We start from the raw sequence: 24,905 nt of genomic DNA, 5'->3' as shown, positions 1-24,905 counted from the left end.
CACTATGAATTAAGTTTCTGTCAAGCCCTTTCTCAGCATATTCCTCTCTCTGGCAATTTCCCAGCTGTTTGGTTTTCTCTGTACTTTTCAGCTTACAAGTTGTGCAGGGTGAACACCTGCCCTTTTGTTTGCTTATTACACGGGGCCAAGCACATGGCTGAACTAAGACAATAAATAATTAACAAGAAGCCTGATTTTCCTTTTTCTTGGCACAGAAAACATCAATGAAAACTAAAGCTTTAACATGTTGTAGTTAATATTAATTTTGCTTACTTTTCATGAATCAAACATTAAAATACTAACAGAGCAACTTTGCAACTTCATTAACATTCTAAAGTTTGAAAATTTTACTTAATACCCATATAGAAATAGTTCTTATTTTTGTAGGTAGAGCCCTAAATGTTTCTGGAATTACATCATTGAGGAGTTCTTTGTATAAGTAAAAGATTTGAGGTCTGGCTCCATAATATTTGTACGGAGAGAGGCATACACTCAGAAGCACAGAATCATGTTTGAAATGTAGGATCTTTTCATCTTACTTTTGTTAAATTTATTTGGAAAGGGTTTCATCTTATTTTCAGTTGCTGAATATGTTTATTCCCTTTAGGATTCCCCACTGGGTACCAGTGATCCCAAAAGGCCACTACACTGGAACAGAATACCAGTCTGGAAATTAACTGTTTCAAAAAAAAAAATATGACCCTTTTCCAAGACATCTTCAGTTGCACTGCACTCTACTGTTAAAGCAATTCCAGGACTTCATCAGTGGGATTGCTGTGAATATGTCTGAGGAAGCTGACAAAGTGCTGCACCAGCAGTCTCGGAAGTGCTGGATTAATATTGCTGTTCACTTAATTCAAAGAACAGCTGAAAAAGAATTTCAAGTAGTCTGAATTATCCTGCTTAAAGCTTGGAAGTGCTATGGCTATTGCAAATGCAGTATAACTCTGTGCTTTAAAGTCAAAGAGCCCCTGGTTCGTATCACCAGAAGTTCAATATATGCTTTAAGAAAGGGATATTCACCAGATTGCAAAAGGGGATTATATGCCACCACATATTTTTATATCATCAACACATGGCAGGTGTTTTAACTGGACTACTGTTGCAAGGAAAAAAAAAAAAAAAAAGGACCATCTGCAGCTAGTGGTGGATAACCTTTAGTTGATCACCAAAACTCAGGTTTTAAGATCGGGATAAAGGAAGCCGGTTGCACTTTTTTCTCATGCTCTTTTTAATTAATGAGTCAAAGTTTTTCTAGATGAGAGTTACAGCAATGACAGAGACCACATAAACTGCTAGAAATCATATTGCATTCACCTCCATCCCATGCTCAGTCCTTAAGTCTTTCAGCTTTCTGAAAATGAAGTTCTGAAAGATGAAAGAAGAGAGGGGGAAACTCTGCTAACAAGCTGAGCATCATCACTGACTTGTCATGATCTAACCTTAAATTGACCCTTAAAAAGATATCTATACTTAATTTCAAGAAGAATGTGCATGCTTGGAAGCTGAATGGGAGTTTTTCATACTGAATTTTCTACCCTACCATAGTAGGAGGCAGCTCATTAGTTATAGTTTTGCATGTTCTCAATGTGAACTTTTGGGAGGAGGATGGGGGAGAAGAGAACACACTGTTTTGTCAGGGTAATCAGGATGTGATTACCAGCTTGCAGCTTTTTTGACTGAACAGGGTTGTGTTCTGCACCACTGAGCAGCTTTACTATGCGTGAGTCTTGTGCTATTCCCCTTGACACTAAGCATTGATCAAAATGGAAGTTGGTGACCCAGCAATGCAACCTCTCAGGTATGGGAACAATCCTACTGCTGGAAATAATACCTAAAACTATACTCTTTAATAGAATACAAAAGGTCATAATCCAGTTACAGATTATTTTAAGCAAAAAACAATGTAAAACAACACTGTAGTCCTTTTGCTGTATGGGAAACTTTGATAGCCCAACGATACTCAAAAAAAAAAAGGGTAGGTACATTTTCTGTGGCCTGATCAGCCTGTATGATGGGTAATATTTGACTGAATTCACTGCTCTAGGTTAAACAAAAGCTAAGGACAGAAAGAAGCAGACAGAAAAATAAAATCAGCTAAGTATACAATTGGAAGACAATAACACAACTGGCTTCAAGGATGTTATATGGTGATTCCAACAGCTTTCAAGCCTTATTTCCCTAAGGTTGAAATTTACAAACCAGAGGATGATAAATGGTTAAGCAAGGACTCCATTTCAAGCAGTAACAGTGATTATAAAGGATTATGCAGTTTTGCTTAAGAGATCAGAAATGGCAGGCGGAGGCCTCAATAAAGAAACATACGGATACTGATTCTAGAAGCCTGAAGGCAATTGAAGTTTGCACTCACTAGGTAACTATGTGTAAAACAGTTAATTATGTATCTAGAATGCCAGAAATGCATGTATTCTACCTAATAATACACCTCTTCTAATTGCTTTTGATTCAGTCAAAAAATTGTCGCTGTTACTGGCTGCCAAAGAAACAATCTAAACCTTTCAATTGTAGCTGCTGATTGCAATGCAGAGTCAAGAGTCAAAATGCTCCCATGCCAAGAAAAATGATGACCAGCTTGGCAGATCTCTGTAAGAATTTAGCAACATGGCTAGTAATTTTGATAATTCTGATTCAGCAAAGGATGAGTGCATGTGTTTACATAAAATCCATTAACAGTTCATCAGATGCTTCTATATAAACAACAGTGCTTGATGAATCAGGCCCTGAATTAATAACTCTAATGAGGTAGGTTTTTTTCTTAAACACATACACACTGATGTGCAGGTATATGAGAAGACACTGACTAGGATGAAGACAGAATAGCTCTGTGAGGAAAAGTTTGTGGGTTTGGAACATTAAATAGCATTGCCACTGGCAAACTGAAAAGGAGCTCTTCTATATAAGGGTGGTTGTTAGTTTTAAAACATAAGCAACACAAGAAAAAAGCCTATTGGGGAACATAATATTGCAGTAAGCAATTTACCAACAGCATAGCCGAATCTGTCATCACTGCTCTAACCAAAGCTGTGTCACTTCTAACTTTCACTTCGTATTAAACCCAATTCATTTGGAAATACTGAGTACCTTCCAATTTAGCTATTTTATTCAAAGAGTGTGAGTATATGTGGCTGCTGTGGGAGAAGTATTATCACAAGTCCCATCTGGAATGTACAATTAAAGAAGATGCAGGAGAACATGACCTGAAAGCCACACATGCAGAACACATATGTTGACTAGCTGCAAGTGCCAAAGAAAAAAAAATAAACATAAGTGGTTTGAAGATTCTGACAGATCGCAAAAAGTAAGTGATTAAGTGTAGTGACAGAGAAGACAAGTCTTTCTCCAGGATGGAAGGCCATTGTGTTCTGCTGTGTGCTTCTTGCATTCTGTCTCCACTTTCTTCTTTACTGTCCATTTCAGCTTTGATGCCTCCTTTGCCTTTCTGCAAAATTTAATACTTGTGTTTCACTCATATCTTCCTCTGTTAAAAATAAAGGCTGGACTAAGACATCTTCCTTCTCTTTTATCCTAAATGGGAAAAGAGAGCAGGGAGCAAAGGTACAACTCCATCATAACAGTAGAGCAAGTTAAGAAATTATGTTGGGGATGAGTTTTGGTTCATGTGTCAATCACATGACACTCACCAGAAGCACAATGTCGCAGCAGTGGCTCTGCCAGCTGACAGCCCAGTATGCTTATGCCAACATAAAAAAGATTTAAAAGCAGATACCTTTTGCAAAAGGTGGTGCTGGAAATCTTCTCATACAACATGGTCCACTGACAGATGTGCTTGAGTCTGTTTCCTTGAGCATTTCCTAACCTTCTTGTTGGAGGAAACACCACGTATTTTTTTCTCATGAATGATAACATTCAAAATATACCATTTTCCTCAGATGTCACTGCATCTGGTCCAGTGAAGTTATGCACCCAGTTTTAGCATTAGCTATATTTTGTGTTTGTTTTCCTTAAATTTTGTCCATTAAAGATCTTTTAGGATTAAGTAGAGAACATTACTTATAGACATCTTAAAATGTATTTTTGATTCATTAAAAAGACAACTCAGAAGTTCACTCTTACTTCTGCCACTTTAGCTGGTATGATGTTTCCTTCATATGGGCATCCCAATGCACATGACACATACCTACAATAAAAAGAACACACAAGGATAGTTCTGTTTTACAGATGCACATCTGTGCCTCTCCATGCTACATTAAAACAAAAAAGATTAAAGATAATTTTGAATATTTAATCCAGTCAATAAAGATTTGAATGAAAAGTTAGAATTACATCAGATGAAAATACAAGGTTTATCCATTTTTGTTTTAAAACATAGGACAGATTTATAGTTTTCTTTATGCATAATGTATGTCACAAGTTGTAAAGGACTGGTAATGCAGCCAACCTAACGCTGCTGCAGGAGACTTGAGTTTTTCTTGGCATTTCCTTCTGCAGTTCTAAGAACCAGCTCAAGTTTTGCCTTGCCTGGCCCACACTAGGTATTCAGAGGAAAATACCACTTTCTTCCTTGCACTAGCTATCCAGATCTTAAGAGAGAAACACATGGACCCAAGCAATTTATAACAACCCCATCATCTCATAAGTCATTAGAATTGTGGTGAACAGGGTAGCTTTCAGCCTCTCCCTCTGTACTGGTATTTCTGTCCCAGTCTCCCAGAAGAATCACAGCTCCATTGCAAGCTGTAGTGCAGGTACACTTTGGGAAAAGAAGAAACTGAGAAGCCAGACTGTGTCTCTCAGCAGCTGTTGGCTTCACAAAGCTCAAAACTCAAAAGCCACAATCGAGCCTCCATTGCCGAGTCCTAATGCTGTGTTACCATAGAATTTGGTTTAAATTTCCCTTTTTTAATGACAATTAAGAGTCACGAAATTCCAATTAAACTTCTAATTGTTTATCTTAAATTGATTAGGAATAGGACTAAACTAACTAGAAACAGCCATTGAAACTCAAAATAAAAGGGATTGACAACAGATTCGGAGGCAGGCAGAGCCCCAGTTCTAGTGGGAGGTGGCTCAACTGCTTAATAGAATGAGAGCCTTCATCAATCCCCTATCATTCCCCTTCCCTCAACACTGAAGAATATAATGCAAAATTATACACTGTATAACATAAATGGGATTGAACCAATGCTAGTTTGTATGTAGTCAAGGTCTGTAGCGTAAAGTATGTATTATTTCTTTGCAGTTGAAAGAGAAACTGACAGAATGTGAAATTAGGATGCATAATAGGCAAAACCAAATAGTGACAAAAAAAAAGTCAACAATTTAATGCACAGAATATATCCCATCCTTTACATGAAGGTATGGTGTTGGCACACTGGAAGTAGCAATAAGAATGAAGCTAAATTTGACCTCAAGGAGAACTTGATTAGCCCTGACAAAGAAATGCAAATTAATTTTGTTGCCACAAAAGTGGTTGGGTCCATTACATCCTGCTCATAATTTTAGTCCAGATGCCTACTAGGCATGATTTCAATTATCCGTATGTCATTATGAAAAACAGGTTTTTGAAACTTGGCCACAGACTTCATTAAATGTCACCCCCAGTTTAGATGCCACTGTTTAAGTTTCAAAATCCTAAATTTTCTTATCTACATTAAAGATTAAAAAAGCAGCTACTGTTAACAGTTAAACACTGCCCTGCTTTTCAGTGACACATAACTCAAAAACAATTCAGGATAATTTCCCTAATTTTTAATGCATACACAGTTTTTCAAAAGAAACCAAGCATGAAAACTTTCAGACCCAAAGGACTGCTTTTTACATAATCATACAGCACCTAGAGGTAGTGAATACACAGACTTTTACTGAAATTATTTTGCAACATCAGCCACAGCACTTATTATGAAGTAAGAACAGTACTACATACAAAGTAAATGCAAAACATACAGTGAGTATCCGCACATGTTCCCTTTAATTACATATATCTTTACATGTTCCTAGAGGCTACATATGTTAGATCAAGAAGACGTGCATTTGGTAGTGATAAAGTGGCATGAATGACATCTGGAATTGAGTAGGGTGAACAAAAGTAAAAGCAGGCCAAAAGGTATCTAGAGAACAAGGGAATACTCCCTGTGGTTCACACCAGTGAGCAGAAACTTGCCTGAGCTCACATAATTCAGCTGGGCTTGCTGGGGTATGAAAGTATGTGGTGACCTGAGGAATCTGCCTACTATACCGTACAAATCTGTTTGAGATTATGAACTCTCCGCATGCTTACACTGTTGCAACTAGACTGACATTTTAAACAAGGAAAATATGATAGATATAATCTATCTTGGTATCTGATATTCAATATTAAACCGGAGAAAATGAGGATTACTGAAGGAATGTGACAGGTAAAGATCTTCCTACCAGGGAGAGAACAAAGTCCTGTGAAAGAACTGTTTTTCAGCAGAGTTCATCAAGGATGAGCTTGTCAGAATTTTATCTAATTCATTTAATGTATTGGCATAAAAAATGGAGATGTGGTGATAACAGTATAAATTTCTCAGTACTGTCAATACAAAAAACCCCACAGGGAATCCATGGACAAAGGACAGGAGCACTAGAAATGGGACTCAGCTGATGACAACAAAGAAAGTGAAATGCTTAAAATGAGGCTGTAAAGAGTAAAATACACTCCAAAAATGTATCAGGACAACATTTTTAATAGAGGATTAAAAGTATTAATTCCATTTGAGAAGGTCTTGCTATATTCTTATTGGACACAAGAGATACAATCTGAGTAATCTGTAGAAAAAGTAATGCAAGCTGGAACATGCAGGGAAGGGCTGAGCACAGCTAGCAGGGGTACAGACACACTACATGAAAGGAGAAAATATGCATGTCTGTGAAAAAGGAAAGATAATTATGTGTCCAGCCTGAGCACTGTCAAGACATCTAGACTTAAGGCAGCACCAGGTGGGATGCTTTGTAATTACATTTTTGTGGTTCGAAATTAATAAGCTTAAGTCAGAGGAAACAATTTGAGAAGAAAAGTAGATCTGTTATCTACAGATACGTTTGGCTGTTACATTTCTTTTTTGTGTATGTAATAACTCATAAGGCATTAAAAGCACAACAGAATCAGCCAAAGCAGGGTCCCAAGATCTTCACCCATACCCCCTCAAAATGGGGGACAACTTTGACGAACATGCTGAAGAACTACTTAGAAAGAAGAAAGCTAACAAGACAGAACCACAGAAAGCAACAAAAGACATAAGTTTAAAGAAGAGTCTGGTCAACCGCAGCAAACACTACCGACAGGTCAAGAAGAATGAGGATAAGACTACTGTTTCTGAGATCTTGTCATCAGGGAGTTTGGTGAGAGCTGTTGCAGTTGCAAGCAAGGAACAGAAGCCAAAGTGTAGGAGTTACAGGAGGGAACCACAGAAAGGTCTCCAGAGAGTAATTATAAACAGCGCCTTCAATGAACTTAGGAATGTAGAAAAGACGGGCGATGAAATATGATATGAAGTACCAAGTAGGGTTAAAGGTGCAATTTTTAAGAGGCAAACGCTTACTTATATTGCAGTGGAAAAGAGTCAGAGGACAGTGCGAGGTTAAGAGAATAAGGGAGGGAAAAAAGAAAGAGGAAGAACAGAACATGGGGTCATTTGGCCAAGTGAAAGGGGTAGAGATGGCAAGTAGACAAGAAACTCCTGCTGTTTTGACAGCGGAGGAGAAAGAGAAAGGATTAGGGGAGAGGAAGAAGACAGTGACAGAGGGAAGAGCATACTGTATCTATTTTTCCTTAACAGAAAAACCAAGATCCTATGTGAGGAAAAGCAGCAGAGGGAAAAAGAGGGAAGAGTTTGAGCCATGAGTTACAGAGGCAACTGGGATTTAATTTGGGGATTCAATTAAGTTGGAGAATACAGCTGTTTTCTAAAAAGATGGCAGAACTGAAAGACAAAAAGACTTTGTAATGGAAAAGACTCTCTTGGTCTCAGGATATTCACCAGAGACACCCGACAGTACAAGAGCAGAAGCAAGTATCTGGAAGTTCACAAAGCAGACTCTGCAATGGAAGTGTTTAATTCTAAGTATGTGCTTAAATCTTTGCTGAATCAAGGCCAGATATGTTAGTAGCTTAACTGCATCTTCAGCATGCAATCAACAAAAGAGCCCATGCAACCAGAGGTGGAAACAAGGACCTGCAATAAGTGATCATATCTATACAGCTGCTTTAGGAACAGGAGTAAATGCTGTTTTGCTCACTCAGGTTCAGTGAAATCAGAATTCCTCCCTTTAACAAAACATGATAAAAAGAAGTTCTCTACTTATTTCACCTGGCAGTTTATCCAGTCTCTTGCCTGTTCTGCACTGCAGGTGAGTATTGTTTGGTCTTCTCCTAAACTGTTTTCTATGTATATAAAAACAATTAAAAAAATAAACCCCCAAAACTTTACTGTGTAATATTTTGGACAAAAATGCTGAACAGCCTCTGGGGATGGGGAGGGAGAAGGAAGAGGAAGAAAGTTTTCAATTTCTTCAAGTAAGCCAAAACCAAATCGCAATATTCCACAAATGGTATAGACAGTATAAGGTCCCCACGATCAAGGTCACTAGGAATGGTGATAATCACCACACCAGCCCAATGACTGTGAAGTGCAGGATATAAAACCACAAACAGGCTAAATGAGCAAACATTTCATAACCGAAGTGTGTTAAAAGGAAAATGAATCTAAGCAGAAACTGAACTCCATGTTGTAATCAGCCCTTTGTCAGCTTGTTTCAGCAAGCGTTCCAGAGCCAGATCCACAGCTGCTACCACAGCTGGAAGCATGAAGCCTCCTGAGAAGCCAGTTGCAGACTCAGATGCTGCTGTTTCCTGTTTATTATTATAGTGTAAGTTCGCATATAATTTACCATGTTCGCTGCAGATGTATTTATTTTTATTGGATGTTCGTGCTAAAATGTATATGCCTATCATTTGGCAAATTCACATTATTAAGATTGATATATTCTGTCTCTTTGCAAAGGAAGCCATTTGTTAAAAACCAGACAATCTTTACTGTAAGAAGAGCGGAAATAAAAAGAAGAGGGAAAGAAGATTCTTCCAGAAACAGAATCACCAAGCCAAGTTTAAATGTGTAAATAAGGCCAGGATTTTATTTTTTTTTTTCCACATTAAAAAAAAAAAAAAAAAGGCAAGCAAATATCTCTCCATGTATTTAGTGCCCAGTTGCAAGTCACATATATGCTCTTCAAAGTGAATCCTATAGTAATGATGTTTCCTATTTTTAGAATGTCCAGAAAACAACATTAAATTCTGAACTATGTTCTAGAAAATAATTTGTCTAGAACCAGAATAAAACTATTTTGTACTATAATGTTGTTTTGTACTATAATGAAGGACCACTTCTAATAATTATATCAAATTATTAATGGACCAATCAGTAACATACCAGCAAACACATTGTATTGTTACTTCATAATTTCATACCAACATTTCGAGAAGAAACAGGGATCATTTTTCTTTTTCACAGGTATCCCCTTTCTTTTCATTTTTATTTTTATTTAAAGCAGCTCTTCTTCTGGCCTGCTAATAATATTTTCTATCTGCAGTACAAAAAAATGGGTAAAGTTTGGTATAAAATTATTCCTAAGGAAAATCTCTCCTCTTACATCATGCAATCATCTAGTATGATAGTTAGTACAATGGCTTTTACATCCTTTCCTTAATCTGTCCCCAGTACAGAGAAATGCACCAAGTCCCCACATCCCTGAAGTCTCCGGCTTCTCAAACCTCTCCAGGGGACTGTGACCAGCTGGTTTAAGACCATGCAACCCTGTAGATTTGTTTACCATTCACATACTAAAACGTGTTGTTTCCAAGCCTATTAAATGTTCATCTATATTTTGTTGTTCCCATAATACCAAATATGGGCTCAGTTACAGTGACATTAAGGTGTTAAACTGGTTTTACTATCTAAAGAAGTGATAATGGTATAAATCATCCTATTATCAATATTATCGAGACTATGCTAAACTACACAATGTAGTCTAAAAATGGGGGTTTAAAGCAATATGAAAAAACATGTGTACTCCAGCCTTTAGTACTCCAGAATACCAGAAAGTATGAGTTCAAAGTTTCTGTGTTTGTGAAACATGCGCAGCTTTAAACTGTATCGATTCCTGCAAAACTTAATCTCATGGCACTTTTAGTTAGGTGTATAAAATATGCTATTGTAAAGCCATCCAAATATCCTGAATTAAGCTAGTTATGATGAGCTGTAATAAAATAAAAGAGTATTATTGAACTGAATTATAATGATCAGATTTTTCTTGATAACCAGAAGTTTCAGATAATTAGGATGTTTCTTGATAAACAAAATAGACTTCATATTAGTTTCTGAAATGACTTCTTACAAAATATTCTAAAATAAAATTGATATGTTTTTTGACATTTGTTTTCTGGATTATTTTTTTTTTAAATAAATCCAAACATCACTAGCACAAAATAAAGATAACTAAAATCAACTCTTTCTTTTTAGCTTTCCATTATTTTGTGTCTTACCTTGTGTATTAGCATGAAAGTAAAATGACAATTATGTCCTACAGTCAACAAGAAATTATATATATTGTAACCTGTAACCTTTATTTAACATAATATAAAAGGTAGTAATAATATTATATACAATTGTTTGTTTGATATCTACTTGTCATAGGAAAAAATCTTGCTATATTTCAAATATATCAACCAGTATTTGAATTGGATATAAACACAGATATAAACCAAATATTGACACATTTCAATATGCTTTTAAGTATCATGAATTTCACCATATTGCTGCTTCTTAAAAGACATAGCACTATAAACAAAGGTATTACATACACCAGTTTAAATTAATGTGTGATTACACATAATATAATTTATGAAGCAGCAGCTTGGTAAGGAAATGCTTCTAGAGTTATTTTACAATAAACATTTGCATCTGTTTTTCTAATACCAAACATTCAGATTTGCACGTACATTCAGATTTGCACATGCAAATAGTCCAAATGGCCTCAAAAGGGCTATTCAAATGACAATTTTTCAGGACTGAGACATAGAGTTTTTAATTGGCGGTCATGCTCAAGTGTGTTTTAGTAGGGAAAAAAAAAACACCCAAAAAACCAAAAACCCAACCGAAAAACAAAATCAACAAGCTTTCAGCTCTTCTATTCCCAGCTAATTTTTATTAGGACTAAGACTGTCCTATACAAAGCTGAATATTTAAGAGGGAGATAGTCTGACTTCATCCCACTGTCACAGGACATGAAGTATGTAATGAAGTATCATTTGTGGAAAAAAGGAAAACCCAATCCTTACTCCCATACTATTGTAGGGAGTAATACTCCCATATTACTCTATTGTACTAATTGCAATTTCTGCATCTCATTAAATTTTGGAATACATTAACTTGGAATACTCTAGCTTAACCAGAATTTACTTAACATTTTCTTTATCTGTACATTACAATTACATTTAAATTAAAACAGAATCCAAGTGACTACTTACAATTAGCATTTGTCACAGGTTTTTTACCACTCCTGTCTGTTAGACTTCATTTTTAATCAATGAAAAGGATGTGATATTTTTAATAGTACCTGAATTATGCAGTTCTAAAACTAGCAGTCATTTCAAATGACATGAAGTATGCATCGTAGTAATTAGTTGACCATACAGTTTATAACCGATTTGGGTGAATGTCTTCACAGACTGTGTCAGAGAGATGCTATTGTAAAGTTCTTATGCACGTAAAAAAAATGAAAAAAACCCTTCATGATGATAATAAATAGTATAACTTCTAAGACTATGCACGAGATTTCATAAACATTTGAACTAGTTTAGGAAACATTTCGAAAACTGTGTACTGTGCTACAGATTTTAGATGTGACAGCTGACAACATAAATCTTCTGCATGATGATCGAGTCAATGTTAGTGCAGCTGTAGCAACACTAAGACATGCAAAGGCTTAAAGTTTAGTTTCAACTGTTTGAGTACATTTTTCGTAAGATTCAAGGATTGCCAATGATTTATGCTCACTACATAAATTCTAAATTGCCAGTAAAAATAGGAAATAAAATTTGAACCCCTTAAAATTATTTTTGGAAGTATTTTTCAACTGCACACATAAGGACTTAGGGCAAGGCACTAAATTACCCATTTCCTGCAAATAAATAAAACTTTACACAATAATAGTGCTTTAGAAAGGAAACAATATCTGTATTGAAATTAATATAAATACAATTTATGCATATTAATATTTTTATTACCTAAGTAATTAAAGCAAAATATTTAGCCTACAAAATTTTTATTAGAAGCCAAAACGTGTAGCCCTGGGAAGCTTGCTTGAGCGAAGGCTGAAGGTTTTGGCCATGCTTCTTCAAAAGCAGCCAATCTCTTAAGAGGGTGATTAAAAACAAAACACTGATTCTCAGTGCAGAGAATACAAATCCTTGTCCATACAGTCCACAGCTTTATTTTGTGTTACCTTCCAGCACAAAGCCTAATAATACTTTTTTTATATCTATTGTTATTTACATAAATTACAAGGGGCTAATACTTGATCCACAGAAACATTTTATTTCTCATTAAGTACTATTTTGCCTCCTCAGAATCCCCCTGTGAGGGATTTTTTTAAAGTGCATTCAAAGTCTAAACAGATTGTGTTAACTAGTTCTCTTTTATCTTCTAACTTGAAACATGCTCAAAACTTTCTTTCCAATATTTTCGTATACTTAAATCCATGTTCAGTGGATGGTTTAGATAGTCAGGATTATTACCTTAGTTCCTTTTTTTGTTAAGAAATAAGGCTCCATATTCTGCAATTTAGATCTTTGTCAGATTTTTAGCAGATAAGCTACTTCATTTTTGGGTTATGTTAGATCCCCCTGATATACCAGCAACAAATACCAACGAGTCCTCTCCTAAAATTTTTGATTCATTGAAGTGTAATGTTAATCCTGCATCTTATCTCCTCATGCCTCAACCTCTAATTTTCACTGGACAAATAAGTTCCCAAGCTAATATCATGCAATGAAGATAGCTACACATAAATATAGATGTAGTTTCTCTTCAATATACTTATCCTCTCTAATTGGATTCTTTACTTGGTTATAATCCCACAAATCAAATGATTTTGTCAACGGCTTACGATTTCTGAATGATTCACTTTTCTTACAACTGTAAGCCTAAGGAAGAAAGGTATAGCTGAAGTGAACTTATATCACTTTCATTCATGACTTCGAATCTGTTCACTGTGTAGCGTATCTGATATTACGTAGTCCACTGTTGAAGCATTGCGTAACATACTGCACATGGCACAACAGACTTGATAAAATTATCCTGCATGTACTCTGTGAAGTTTGCTAGGGTGCGCATGCTGAAGTGAAATTACAGATCTTTGTTCTGGGTGCACAAAGCACTTTTAAAACATAATCTGACTGTATTTTCTTTGAGTTTTTATAAATTTTTATCACCTCATTCCATTTCTTTTCACCTCTGTGCTACTGTTTTTTCTGTTTGCTTTATTACCTGGTTCTTGATAGTTCTCTCTTTGTATGTCCTTGTGTTGTTTTCCTTCTTTTTCTTATTAATAATTAAAATATTATTTTGTTTGTGTGTGTGCTCTGCTTCTGTATGACCATTTTCTGCCTCCTACTTCTCTGTACATGCCTTCTCATACTGCTGCTTTATCATTTTTTTCTGCCGTATGCAGAAAAAACACCTGCCACAGAGTTCATCAGATTACAGACAACAAATATATGGGAATGTTGTAGAATGCTATCATGGAAACAGTGATTTCTGTCACATCAGTGTTTAAGTGCCACAATAACTGCCACTGGCTTGTTACAAATGCCTTAGACATACAATCTGTGGGAAAAAGAAAAACCAGAAGCTTGCCACTTCCCTAAACATGTGAAAACTAGTGGACAGAAGGTAAGGTGACATAGGAAGCTCCAACATTGATCTAGAGTACACCACAGGGATTTCTTTTTCACCTGCGGTTTACATGTTCTGAAGCAGTTGTAAAGTCCATTTGTTGACACCCATAGTTATGTTCTCAGAAGTTAGTATCAGAAAAATGTGGCAAACAGTGGGGACCTTCTGCACAACAAACCTCTTAGAATTTGGTCAGGAAGGCAAACCTTGACTCTGCCTGACAGATTAGAAGCTAAAGAATTTAAGCTCTGGTACAAGTTACTGTTTCTTAATACAGTGAAACTCCTTACTTTTTGATTCAGTGATTTTCCATACAAAACTTATAACCAGGCTAGGGAAAAAGGACCCAAGCATTTGTAAACTATCCTTACGCGTCTGTTAAAATCCTTGGGTTGGACAAGATGACCTCCAGAGGGCCCTCTCAATCTAACCCGTTCTGTTACTCTGTGATCCTCTGGGAGGGAGGTGTAACTACAAGTCAGGCCTCTCTCTCACAGGAAATGCTCAAACTACCACATTATTGTGCAGACAGTGAGCAGTAGGATTACCTATTTCTGAAGGAAAGGGAGATCCCAGTATTCCTAGACTTTGCTTCTGAGCTATCTACCACTACCTGCTTTCAAGTCCAGGTATTTCCTGAGCATGATGTAGTATGCATTACTAGCAATCCTCAAGGAATCTCATTGTTGAGTTTCATTTTGAAACTATGTGAGCCTTTTTGAATTCACACGGAACTTCACAAATAATCTTAGATAAGTAGCTCTGTGTAATGTAAAGGAAAATGGACATGAAATGAATATTCAAGAGTGAGTAACGTTCAGGATCATTTCAAGTTTAAAAGAAGGTACTCTAGAGAAAGATGAATATTGGACAATTCCAGTTTCATGCACTAGAGGCTCCAAACATTTCAACACCTGAAGTTTTCCAAATAACTTATATCAAGAATATTTTTTTTTCTTAGGAGTAAATGTATACCTTGATTTTATGGTGTATGAAGTGATATATTATCAATAATGTAATAAAATAAAAGCGTGCAGGGTATTTTTCTAAGATGCAGACAATAGTGTTATGAATTCTGAGCAGCACAAAATAAACTTTATTCTGTCATCAATGATGACAAAAGTAAGAATACATTTGTGTAATAAACTGGGTATGTTTATACACACAGCTTATTTAATTAAATTTCTAGAAAAAGCTAGTCACTATTAGTACTTATCAAACACAGAGAAAAATTACTAAATATATGTAACTGTAAAAAAAAACATGAAACAAACCCTAAAAACAAAACGAAAACCACAATAAAGACTATTATTTCAATACATCTAAAATGTAAAAATTTTGTATTATTATTTCCTACTGTACAAATGCCTCCTGTAACAGCAACTCCAACAGCTCTGTATTACTTAAGAATCTTTATATTTACCCACGCACTGGAATATTCATATTCCTTGCAGATTTAGCAACATCTTCAAATTTTTCTATGCTTTCTTCAATTGAACAATTAATATTCATTTTGCTAAATGTTTCAGATGCTGCACCAAATACTGAGACTTCTGTGGCCCCCGCTGCAATCTGAAAAATACATTTCAATAAAACTGAATCATAACATTAAATTAAAAGAGTTTGTTAAGCACTTTATTCTGGAAGACATTCTAGAATTTTAAGTACATTATAAGTACATAATCCATACCTAAAACATACATTTAATTCCAATTATTTTTAAATCTATTGCATAGAACCAGATTGAATTAAATTTTGAGTTCCTTCACTATGGTACATTTCCTTCCTTTTCTTAGCAACTAGGAAAACATATTTTTAAGGTGATAAATGATTAAGGTATTACAAAAGGAAATCGCATGAACCAACTATAAAAATAACAATGATTGATACTTGCATTAATTTTTCAGAAAAGGAAAAGATCACATAACAACTCTGAAATATTTATCCTCTGTACAAACCCTGTTCCTTATGAATGCCAGGAAGTCATTCTCATGCTTAGGAAAGCTCTGTGCCTGCATGTGCCTAGAGCAGCAACAATAACCAACAGGGATTGCCTTGTTAGAGCCAGCTCTAGGATCAAGGCCTCCACTGGTCTTGGTGTCATAGTCAATACGAATCATATGGAAAATGTGTATGCGAGAGTCTGCTGAGAAAAAGTCTCAGAGCAAATACCAGTCTAGAAAATGTGTAAATGTGGTGACTTCACTGAAGAGGCAATTAACCTGAGCTTGTACTCAGTACCTCCATACTCAGTAAAATCAGCTAACAACATGAGGCAAACTGGAATGCTGAAAGCCAAATGATAGAAGAACCCAACATTTAACCTTAGGAGAATAGCCAATTCATTAATTCTCATTCCCTAGTGAGAATATTCTTGTTCTATGAAAAGGAATGGAGCTTTTCCCTATACTCTGCTTCTGCAGGATAACGCCCAAGCTTCAGCAATACTTACAGAAACAAATAGCCTTTCAAATAGAGAGAAATAAAAAAAACAACCCAGCAGCAAAAAAGAACTCAGCAATCACCTACAACTATGATTGCCTTGTTTTCCTTTCATCATATCACTAAATACAGTATAGAGATATAGCAGATTTAATACATACAGATATAATACAGATACAGATATTACAGATACAAGCTACTATTGCGAAGTTGTGGCACTATCAATCTGCATATTGATAGCTAACTTGCCTATGTAGAGAATTTTGTTTTAAGAAAGATTTTATATGTAGTATAGGAACTGAATAATAGACTATATCACAGATGTCCATCAAGCAGTATGCTTTCCAAACATGGCTTGTCCTATATCAAGACTAAAGCATAGAAGCATGAAAAATTTTCAGAAAACAAAAAAGTGTAAAGATGTGACTAGCAATGTGTGAATGTATGTTTTAAGAAGACTGAACTGCTCCATTTTTGCAATTCCAAACAGTTTTGAGTCTATAATTTTGAATAGTTATTGAACTATTGAATATATATAATGAACTGAAAAAAATTAAACTTTTAATCCCTACAGAAATTAAGTGCATCATTTAAGAAATCTAATACATTCCTATAGAATATTTTCATTTAAGTGACTCCATCCTCCTTCATCACTACCTTCCAATAAAAGACATTCTTCAGAAACATTTCCAACAAATCAAAGAAGGAGAAGGAACTGTCTTCCTCTTTATACACAAGCATCATTTATAGGAACTTAAAAAGACTGATCAATACTTCCATTAAAATATAAATATATAGAACATCATGATTTTGCCCATTTTTCACAATGAAAACAGAGTTTTTAATTTAAAAAGCTATAGTTTAGTTCTAACAGGACAGGTTACATGACATTAAATAACTAACTTATGTTGCAGAACAGAAAGTATCTGAAACATGAAAGATGCAGTTGTGGACATTTATGAAGGCACTTACAGCAGCATGAAAACCTTGAAGATTAGGCGTAAGAACAGGATACTGGACTCCAGGATGCCGTTCAATGCCCATCATTACTTCTTTATGATCTGCCATCTGACATATACAAACAATTTGTATTGACCAGGAGTTATTTTCCGATTTTACACAGATAAGCAGAAATTGGCTTAGACTATGCTTTTGCCTTCATTAGGAATATAGTTCTAACAAAAAGTATAGCAGTGAAGGGGTTAAATGGATGTTTACAAGCATTCTTTTTTTTATTTCTTAACATTTGAGTCAATACTCAAAAGGTTAAGTTGTAAGCTTTCCAGTTCTATATGAATACAGAACTGGGGTGAAGATTTCAAAAGTGGGTTTGGTTACACGTACCTGTAAAAAGATCATTTGCATCATAAATTGACAGACTTGCAATCATGCTGATCATCAACTATTATTGCAAATTTACACTTAATTTAACTGACTCAATAGGTGGAATTAACGGAATAACTGACATTTTAAAATTATCTAAATCTTGAAAATGTCAGCACTCTAATAAATGAGACCTCATAATCTTTAAGCATAAGTGAACCCGAATTACTCAATACTCTTATCAGCATATTTGAAAAGACTAATCACAAGTCTATCCTTAAAAATATGGCAAAATCCAGCTCTCTGTGTCATGTAACATTTTAATATACTCAGATTATTTCTTTTTTCCAAAAGAAGACCACTTCTTTATTCAAGCATTTGTTTTCTTGTCTCCCCTCACAAAAGAAACTTTGCCTTTTTAAAATATTCCTGCACTTTTCTCACTGAAGATTAAATATACTCCATATACTAATCAAGAAAAGGGATCAAAGTCTTATTCATGTAATAAACTATAGATTATTTAGACAAGTACGTTTTCTTGAAAGAAGTGGTGTAAAAGTTAGTATTATTTTAATGGTAGCAATGCCTAGAAACAATACAGTTGATAAAACATTTCCCTCTTATTTAATGTTTTACAGATTTTGAGTTTAAAAAAAATTAATAGTGTATTTTAAAAGCTTTTTAGATCAGCTCTCATAAAAGCAAATCTTCCAAGCAAGCAATATTAAATTGGATTTCTATCCACACTGATGAAAAGTCATTTGAGGGGTACTGTATGAAAAGATATATGAACTACAAAGCTTTTGTTACTCCTTACTCTCAATTGATACTTTATTGATAACTTTGCAGGACCCCAATTCTAAATATGTGTTATTAAATTATACCAGATTATTAAGTGACAGTACTACTGGCAACCTGAAATCTTCCTGTCACTGGTTTCCTACTACAAAAATGAATGGATTAAAAATATCAGAAAAATCCATGTATGTCTCCTTAAATATAAACTCAACATGTCTCTTTAAGGAAGTGGGTGTGTGGTATGTAAAGTGCCTTACAGCCAGACACAACTCATTTCTCATCAGGAAACAAGTGATGGCACAAATCAACTTTTTGTAATTGCTTCTACATAAACTAAATCAGTATGACCACCTAATACATCTGATAGCCTCACAAAAAACATTGGTAAATGCCTTAGTTTTTTATGAACATTTTTTCATTCCTTAATTTAATGAAAAGAATATCTACATTTCTCAGGGCAAGGAACAATGTTTGAAACCAAATGATTAATTACACGGTAAATGCTAGAACTAATTCCACACTTTGAAATTATAGCCTGACTTAAAATACATTAAAAAACAAAAATGACACTTTTTTAACCAGTATAAAGCTGCCACAGTATAAAGCTGCCACAGTATAAAGCTGCCAGATCCAAATAACATTATACGTATTACATTTGTCCCACTACTATTTTTCCTGTAAGTAAAATCCCATTTTAACACATATTGCATGTTATAAGGTTTCAAATTGTAATAAAATATTTTATTTTCCAAATTTCTTTAAAAATAAGCTTTCTAATGGTAGGTATTTATAATTTTTGGCCATTTAGGTTATAGGTGTGGGATCCTGTTTTATATGGCACCTCGCTACTGTAGAACTTTTTCTTTTTAGCTTTTTTCAGTAAAAAAATCTGTGCCAAGAAAAACAGTGGATGGGAAACCATAAAAGAGCTTTAAAATACTAAAAAAAGAAATAAGTGAATGAATGATCTAAACATAACCATGAATTCTATTCCCATGACCTATGAAAAGAAAAAAGGAGCAAAGAAAAGACAAAGTCGAGACTGCATTCACTATCAAAGCAACACAATCTTATCTTTTAAATAAAAAACATTTTAAACACAAATTAAGCCATTAAGATAAAGTATTCAGACATGAATTTAAGATAAGAAAAGACTATTCATTTTTTTCCAAAACTGACAAACCTCTGCTAAATTTGGTACTCCTAATGGCTCACAGGAAAAGGAAATAATTAAACTAGAAAGGAAGAAATCCACCTTTGCTTTAGACTTTTTCTTGTAACATTTAAAAACCTATATTATTCTCTGCTGCTGTAACTGCCAAAGTTTGATGGCACTTGGAAAAACTTAGCCTAGTCACTTTTAAAGGACACAGTATCATTGCCCCTACATCAACACCAAAGAAATTCTGCATTGTTCTCTTTGCTTTTCCTATCATCCTTTCTTTAGACCCTTCCTTAGTGATCCCAAGAACACTGAAATAAATCAGAGTCCTCAGAGTGCTGAACAGTTTGCTCTGCTAATTCATGAGTAAGAAAAAATATGCTTTTACTGTTTTTCCCAGAGGAATATAGTCCAGGCCCAGGATGTATTCTCAGTTTAAAACAGACAAACTTTATATATATTTGGACAAAAGATGTGCAATAAACAATGTTAAAAATCAAAGTATTTTCTCCAATTAATTTCATGCTTTATTATATAAATAACTTGCACAGTCCTTACTAAACATATAAGTACTTAAATGTTTCTGTGCAAACAAACATGTAATTTCTTGAAAATCAGTTTAAATTATACAGACAAGTACTGACTTATTTTCTTACTTGCAGGGAATAATTAAGTTTGCACAAACAGGAGCTACAGAGTATATACTTCAGGGCTAAGTGTTAAATCTCAAATGAAAATCTGCCACCCTGAGTGCCAATGGAGTTTTGCTAGTGACTTCAGAAAGGTTAGGATTTCTGCTGAATTGTACCATGTGTAAAAATTAACTTTGGAAAAATAATGAAAAAATTATCATGACTCATCAAAACTCAGTATGGCTGGCTGACAGAGCATTAGATCTGCAAAATAATTAATGTGCCTAACTACTGCTACATATATGAAAGTCCCAGATTTAGATCTTCCAAACACACTTTTAAATGTGGAAAATGAAATTTCATTTAAGGAAAAAGAACAAAAGAAAAAAGAAAGGTTTTCTACCTTTCTTGTTTACATCAATGACAATTTGTCCTTGGAAGAGTAGAAAAAAGGTAGGAACAACATTAAGTTATATTAATGATGCATCATCATTCAAACTCCTTAGTTATAACAATGTTTACAGATATAAACAGCAAAATATAATGCACGAGTACTTTCTCTGTTTCCATTCCACAGTACAACATTATCATTGACTGTATTTTCTCTGTATTATTAATTGCAAAAAGTCATTGCCCTTTTATGAGCAAACTCAAAAAGGAGGACAACATTGTGGATAGATACACAGAAATGTACCAAGTACAGCAGACATTCAAAAATGGGTGTTTGGTTTCAGGACAGACTGAAGCTTCCACAGTAGTCCACACAACTCCACAGGCCTGTGGAGTCTGCTCTCTTGGTTTGGTGCTAGGGAGCACTCGCAGAAAGTTTATGCAGTTTGCACAAGCATCTAGGTTTTCCTACTCTGGATCTCTGAACTTGTGTTGCTTCCACAAGAAGTCCCCTCCACCATGACTATTTCCCAGAGATCAGCCTCAATGCCCTTCATCTGGATACTTAAACTCAGTACTCTGCATCCCAACTGCTTCATATTTTCAAATCTTTATCCCTATAGGTACAATCAGTATCCTCTATCCCAGCTGCCCTTTACTCACAATTTTGATCTATCATCCCCACACCTCTTAACCTCTTTCAGCATCCTGTGACCAATTCTTTCACTCCCCATTTACTACTGTCCCTTGCACATATACACACATATACCCTATGTAGTAATCATGACAAGTTGTACTCCTAGCATTTCTGTTGATCAGGCCAGCAGTGCTCCCCGCTGAAGAGTTTAGCTTCCTGCACTCCAGACCAGCTCACTGGTAAGACAGCAACTTGAGAAGCTTCAATGAGCCTTGGAGCTCATCAAAAAAAGCTGGAAAGTGGATCAGCAAAGGCTCCCCAAAACAGCTCTGTTAAGGAGTCTTAACATGGCCTTCCCTCCCCTTCCACTCAACTTCATAGCAACTTTTAAGCTGAGACACTCTCATGCTCCTTCCCTGCCTGAGAAATAACGCAGCTGCAGAGCAAGAGCCAAGCCTACGCTTTGCCATGTACATTATTGACTGGATTGTGACTATGTCTACCAGACTTGACTTCCCAGCTTAACCTGGGACCTACTGCATCACTGTGAACTCACCTGTGTGTACTCTCGGCTGCCCTGGTTACCCTCACTAGATTTGCACTGCTCTCACAGACTGCTGGACTGCCCTTTAGTCAACAAAGCTACAGTCTTGGCTCCCTTGTTACCATGCTTGGCTTTTCCCCTTCTCTTCTGGAGCAAACTCCTCTTGCTGCTGCTAAGTTACGGATTTAAGCAGCTTTCTGTACAGCTTACTGGCTCTTTTTCAATTTTGACTGCTTTTTAACAATTATCCCAACTTCAACCAACCTAAATAAAAGCACAAAAACTTGAAAGCTGCCTAAATTGTGTCTGACAACAGTATCTGATTCTTGTATAATTATACAGGCTAAGTTCTACTGGAAAACTCCACTGCATGTAACGGCATTTAAACATAAAGTGAAATAATTCTGAATGGTGATGATTTTACATACCTGAGGCACCCATTTGGATGAAACAAAACTGGTCACTTCTATTGCAGGAAGGCCTGTTTTGGAAAGCCGGTTGATTAACTCAATTTTGATATCAGTTGGGACTATCACCTATGGACATGGAGACAAACTATAGTACAGTATTTCATTCAGTAAGAAACTTTTGTAAATGAAATGTTATCACTACATAAACAATCATATTTTTTAAAATAATGAACTATACTCATATACTATATGATAACTGTAGTGTTTCCTGATAGTAGGAAGCTACTGCATAAGGAAAGCATCAGGCAGTATACATGATCCTACTCCCTTTTTTGTCCACCACAAAAGAATGAGGAAGCACTTTTATAACCACTGTAACAGGTTATAGATCTGGCCTCACTAATTCTTAGTAACCAAACACCAACCTAGCAAAGAAGCAACAAAGAAAATAGTAACACAGAATAGTCCAACCAGAGAAAAACGGAGGGAAAAAAGCTCTAGAGCTGAGACAGAATAATTCCATTCTCTTAATACTACTAACATCTTTGATATCAGCACACCAATATATGCAAAACTATTCACCTATCCTCCTGTTTGTGGAAACAGATGACTGTTTTGATATGTGTACCCTATTTTACAGTCTCTTTTAATCTTCTTCCATGCTTCCCTACCACACTTCAGACAAATAATATCAAAATCAAAACAGCAATTTCTTTTTCTCTATGCCTGTTCAGGAGGAAGCATGACAAAACCTATTGTACTATTCCTACTATAGTAGCACTTCCAGCATGAAAGAAGTGAAGATGAAGAAGGAAGCTTGAACTACTATGAAGATAGCCAGTGTTTCATTGCATTACCAATTATGTCATGACACGTGTCATGACTGACAAGACAAATTCCAGAATAACATATGGCAGTTGAGTAACAGAAAGGCTAGTTAACCAAGGATAGAAAGAAATTATATTATTTAACACCTGCCTACATAGTAATATACTTTTATTCTAATATATGAACGTTATTAATATAAAAGAAATAAATATATTTATAGTACATAATAGAAAAAACATGATTAGCAGCATGTACGTTTTACACAATGAAAATAACATTGATATCCATATCACAAAACACACACACACAAACCAACAAACAACACACACACACACAAAAAAACCCAGATGAAAATTACCTTTTCATTTTGTAATCCATCCCTTGGCCCAACTTCTACAATCTTTATGTACGCAGGCAGTCCAGATGCTTGAGATTCCTGAAAGAAAAATCAATACTGAAACACAAAACAATGAAGGTCACCAAGATCAAAGGTATAGCTTGTACCTGTCTTCTCATATGATTCTGAGTATAAAGTCATATCGTCAACGTAAAGTTTGCTCATGGCCTTTAAAAATCTGTGAGAACATGTTCTGCACCTTGAGTTAGGGAATAGAAGTTAAAAGCCAAAGTTATCCATGTGCATGTCCCAGTGCTCCTCTGAAGCCACAAATGTTTATTATAACAATGTATAATCATAAATGAACACTGTGTTTTACAGAGTGAGAAATATTCCCATTTCAAAAAGCTTATCAATGAACAACTCGGTCCTCCAAACTTCTACCTGAATGTTCTCAATTTAACTGAACAGTTACTTGCCTGCAAACATTTGCAAGACTAGACTATAAATCCAAAATAACAGAGCAGCCAAGAAATATTGAAGAGATTATTAATGAAAGATGAAAGTAAATCCTCTGCCTGAGGATGATGGCTTTAAAGAAGGATTTAAAGGAGAACAAGGAAGGCCCCTGGACAAGAAGAAGACTTTCCCAGGTGTAAAAAGGCAGGAGTCTGGAAGTGACAGGAGGGAAGGAAGGCAACAGTAAGGTCAAAGGGCTAAAGAGAGCACAGGGAGTTGGAGGGGGAGCAAAGAGAAACAAGCAGAAAAGCAGGTGAAGGGAAATGAAACTTTGCTTTTTATTATTTAGCTGCTCTGTTATTGAATTAAGTTGACAGGCATGGCAGTTCATGTAACCTGGGCCTTTAAGACCTGATACAGTTGAGAGTAGTTGCTTAGACTGACCCCCAGAAGCTTCACATCTTAAAAAACACATCAAATGGCCAGCTGGGGCAAGTTGCCTGTGTCCAGAGAAGAAGACAGGTCTCCATTCCAGTGCTGATAGCCCATGCTGGGATTAGTTTAGCTACCTATGGGATGGCTGCTCCCACTGCACCCACCAATTCCCCTGAGAGTTAAACACCACTGGAAGAATGACAGTCAGCCCAGGGGGACGGCTCCAGCCTGCAGAGTCACAGCTTGCCCAGAGATCAGAAGTCACTTTTTGCAGTGCATAAATATGGCGATTAATCTCACATCATCCACAAAAAATGAAAAACCTATGTTTCATCCCTCCCCAGCTAGTATCAAAGTTCTTTTAATCAAATGGCTGCTGATTTTTCCTCACAGTAACAGAAAATGAGACTTCCTGCAGCACCTTTGGTTTCTCCCTGCATTACTGGTGCCTACAGATAAAAGTATGTTCTCTGCACCACTAGCCAAAATACAGTAAACATATTCCAGAACATTTACTTTGTATTTATCTGAGCCCAGTAGAAAGAATGGGAAA

General features: G+C 35.6%; 1 protein-coding gene across 7 annotated transcripts in view; it reads right to left on the bottom strand.

Annotated features, from left to right (window-relative positions):
* The window catches only part of HMGCLL1 (3-hydroxy-3-methylglutaryl-CoA lyase like 1), an 81,555-nt gene that overhangs the window by 30,467 nt on the left and 26,183 nt on the right, over positions 1-24,905 (bottom strand). For 5 of the 7 annotated variants that reach the window (XM_065679161.1, XM_065679157.1, XM_065679160.1 and 2 more), the window contains 5 exons: positions 23,480-23,557; positions 22,312-22,419; positions 17,370-17,465; positions 15,379-15,527; positions 4,096-4,159 (listed from right to left, as the gene is read on the bottom strand). In XM_065679161.1, coding sequence (XP_065535233.1) covers positions 4,096-4,159; positions 15,379-15,527; positions 17,370-17,465 — 309 coding nt within the window. In that variant the 5' untranslated portion in view covers positions 22,312-22,419; positions 23,480-23,557. Of the gene's footprint in view, positions 1-4,095; positions 4,160-15,172; positions 15,528-17,369; positions 17,466-22,311; positions 22,420-23,479; positions 23,558-24,905 lie in introns of those variants that run through there. The other 2 variants (XM_065679158.1, XM_065679162.1) reach the window with 2 other exon arrangements.

Source organism: Lathamus discolor, chromosome 5, assembly GCF_037157495.1.
Source record: "Lathamus discolor isolate bLatDis1 chromosome 5, bLatDis1.hap1, whole genome shotgun sequence".
NCBI classification, from domain to species: Eukaryota; Metazoa; Chordata; class Aves; order Psittaciformes; family Psittacidae; genus Lathamus; species Lathamus discolor.
This window is presented reverse-complemented; position numbering and strand designations above follow the sequence as displayed.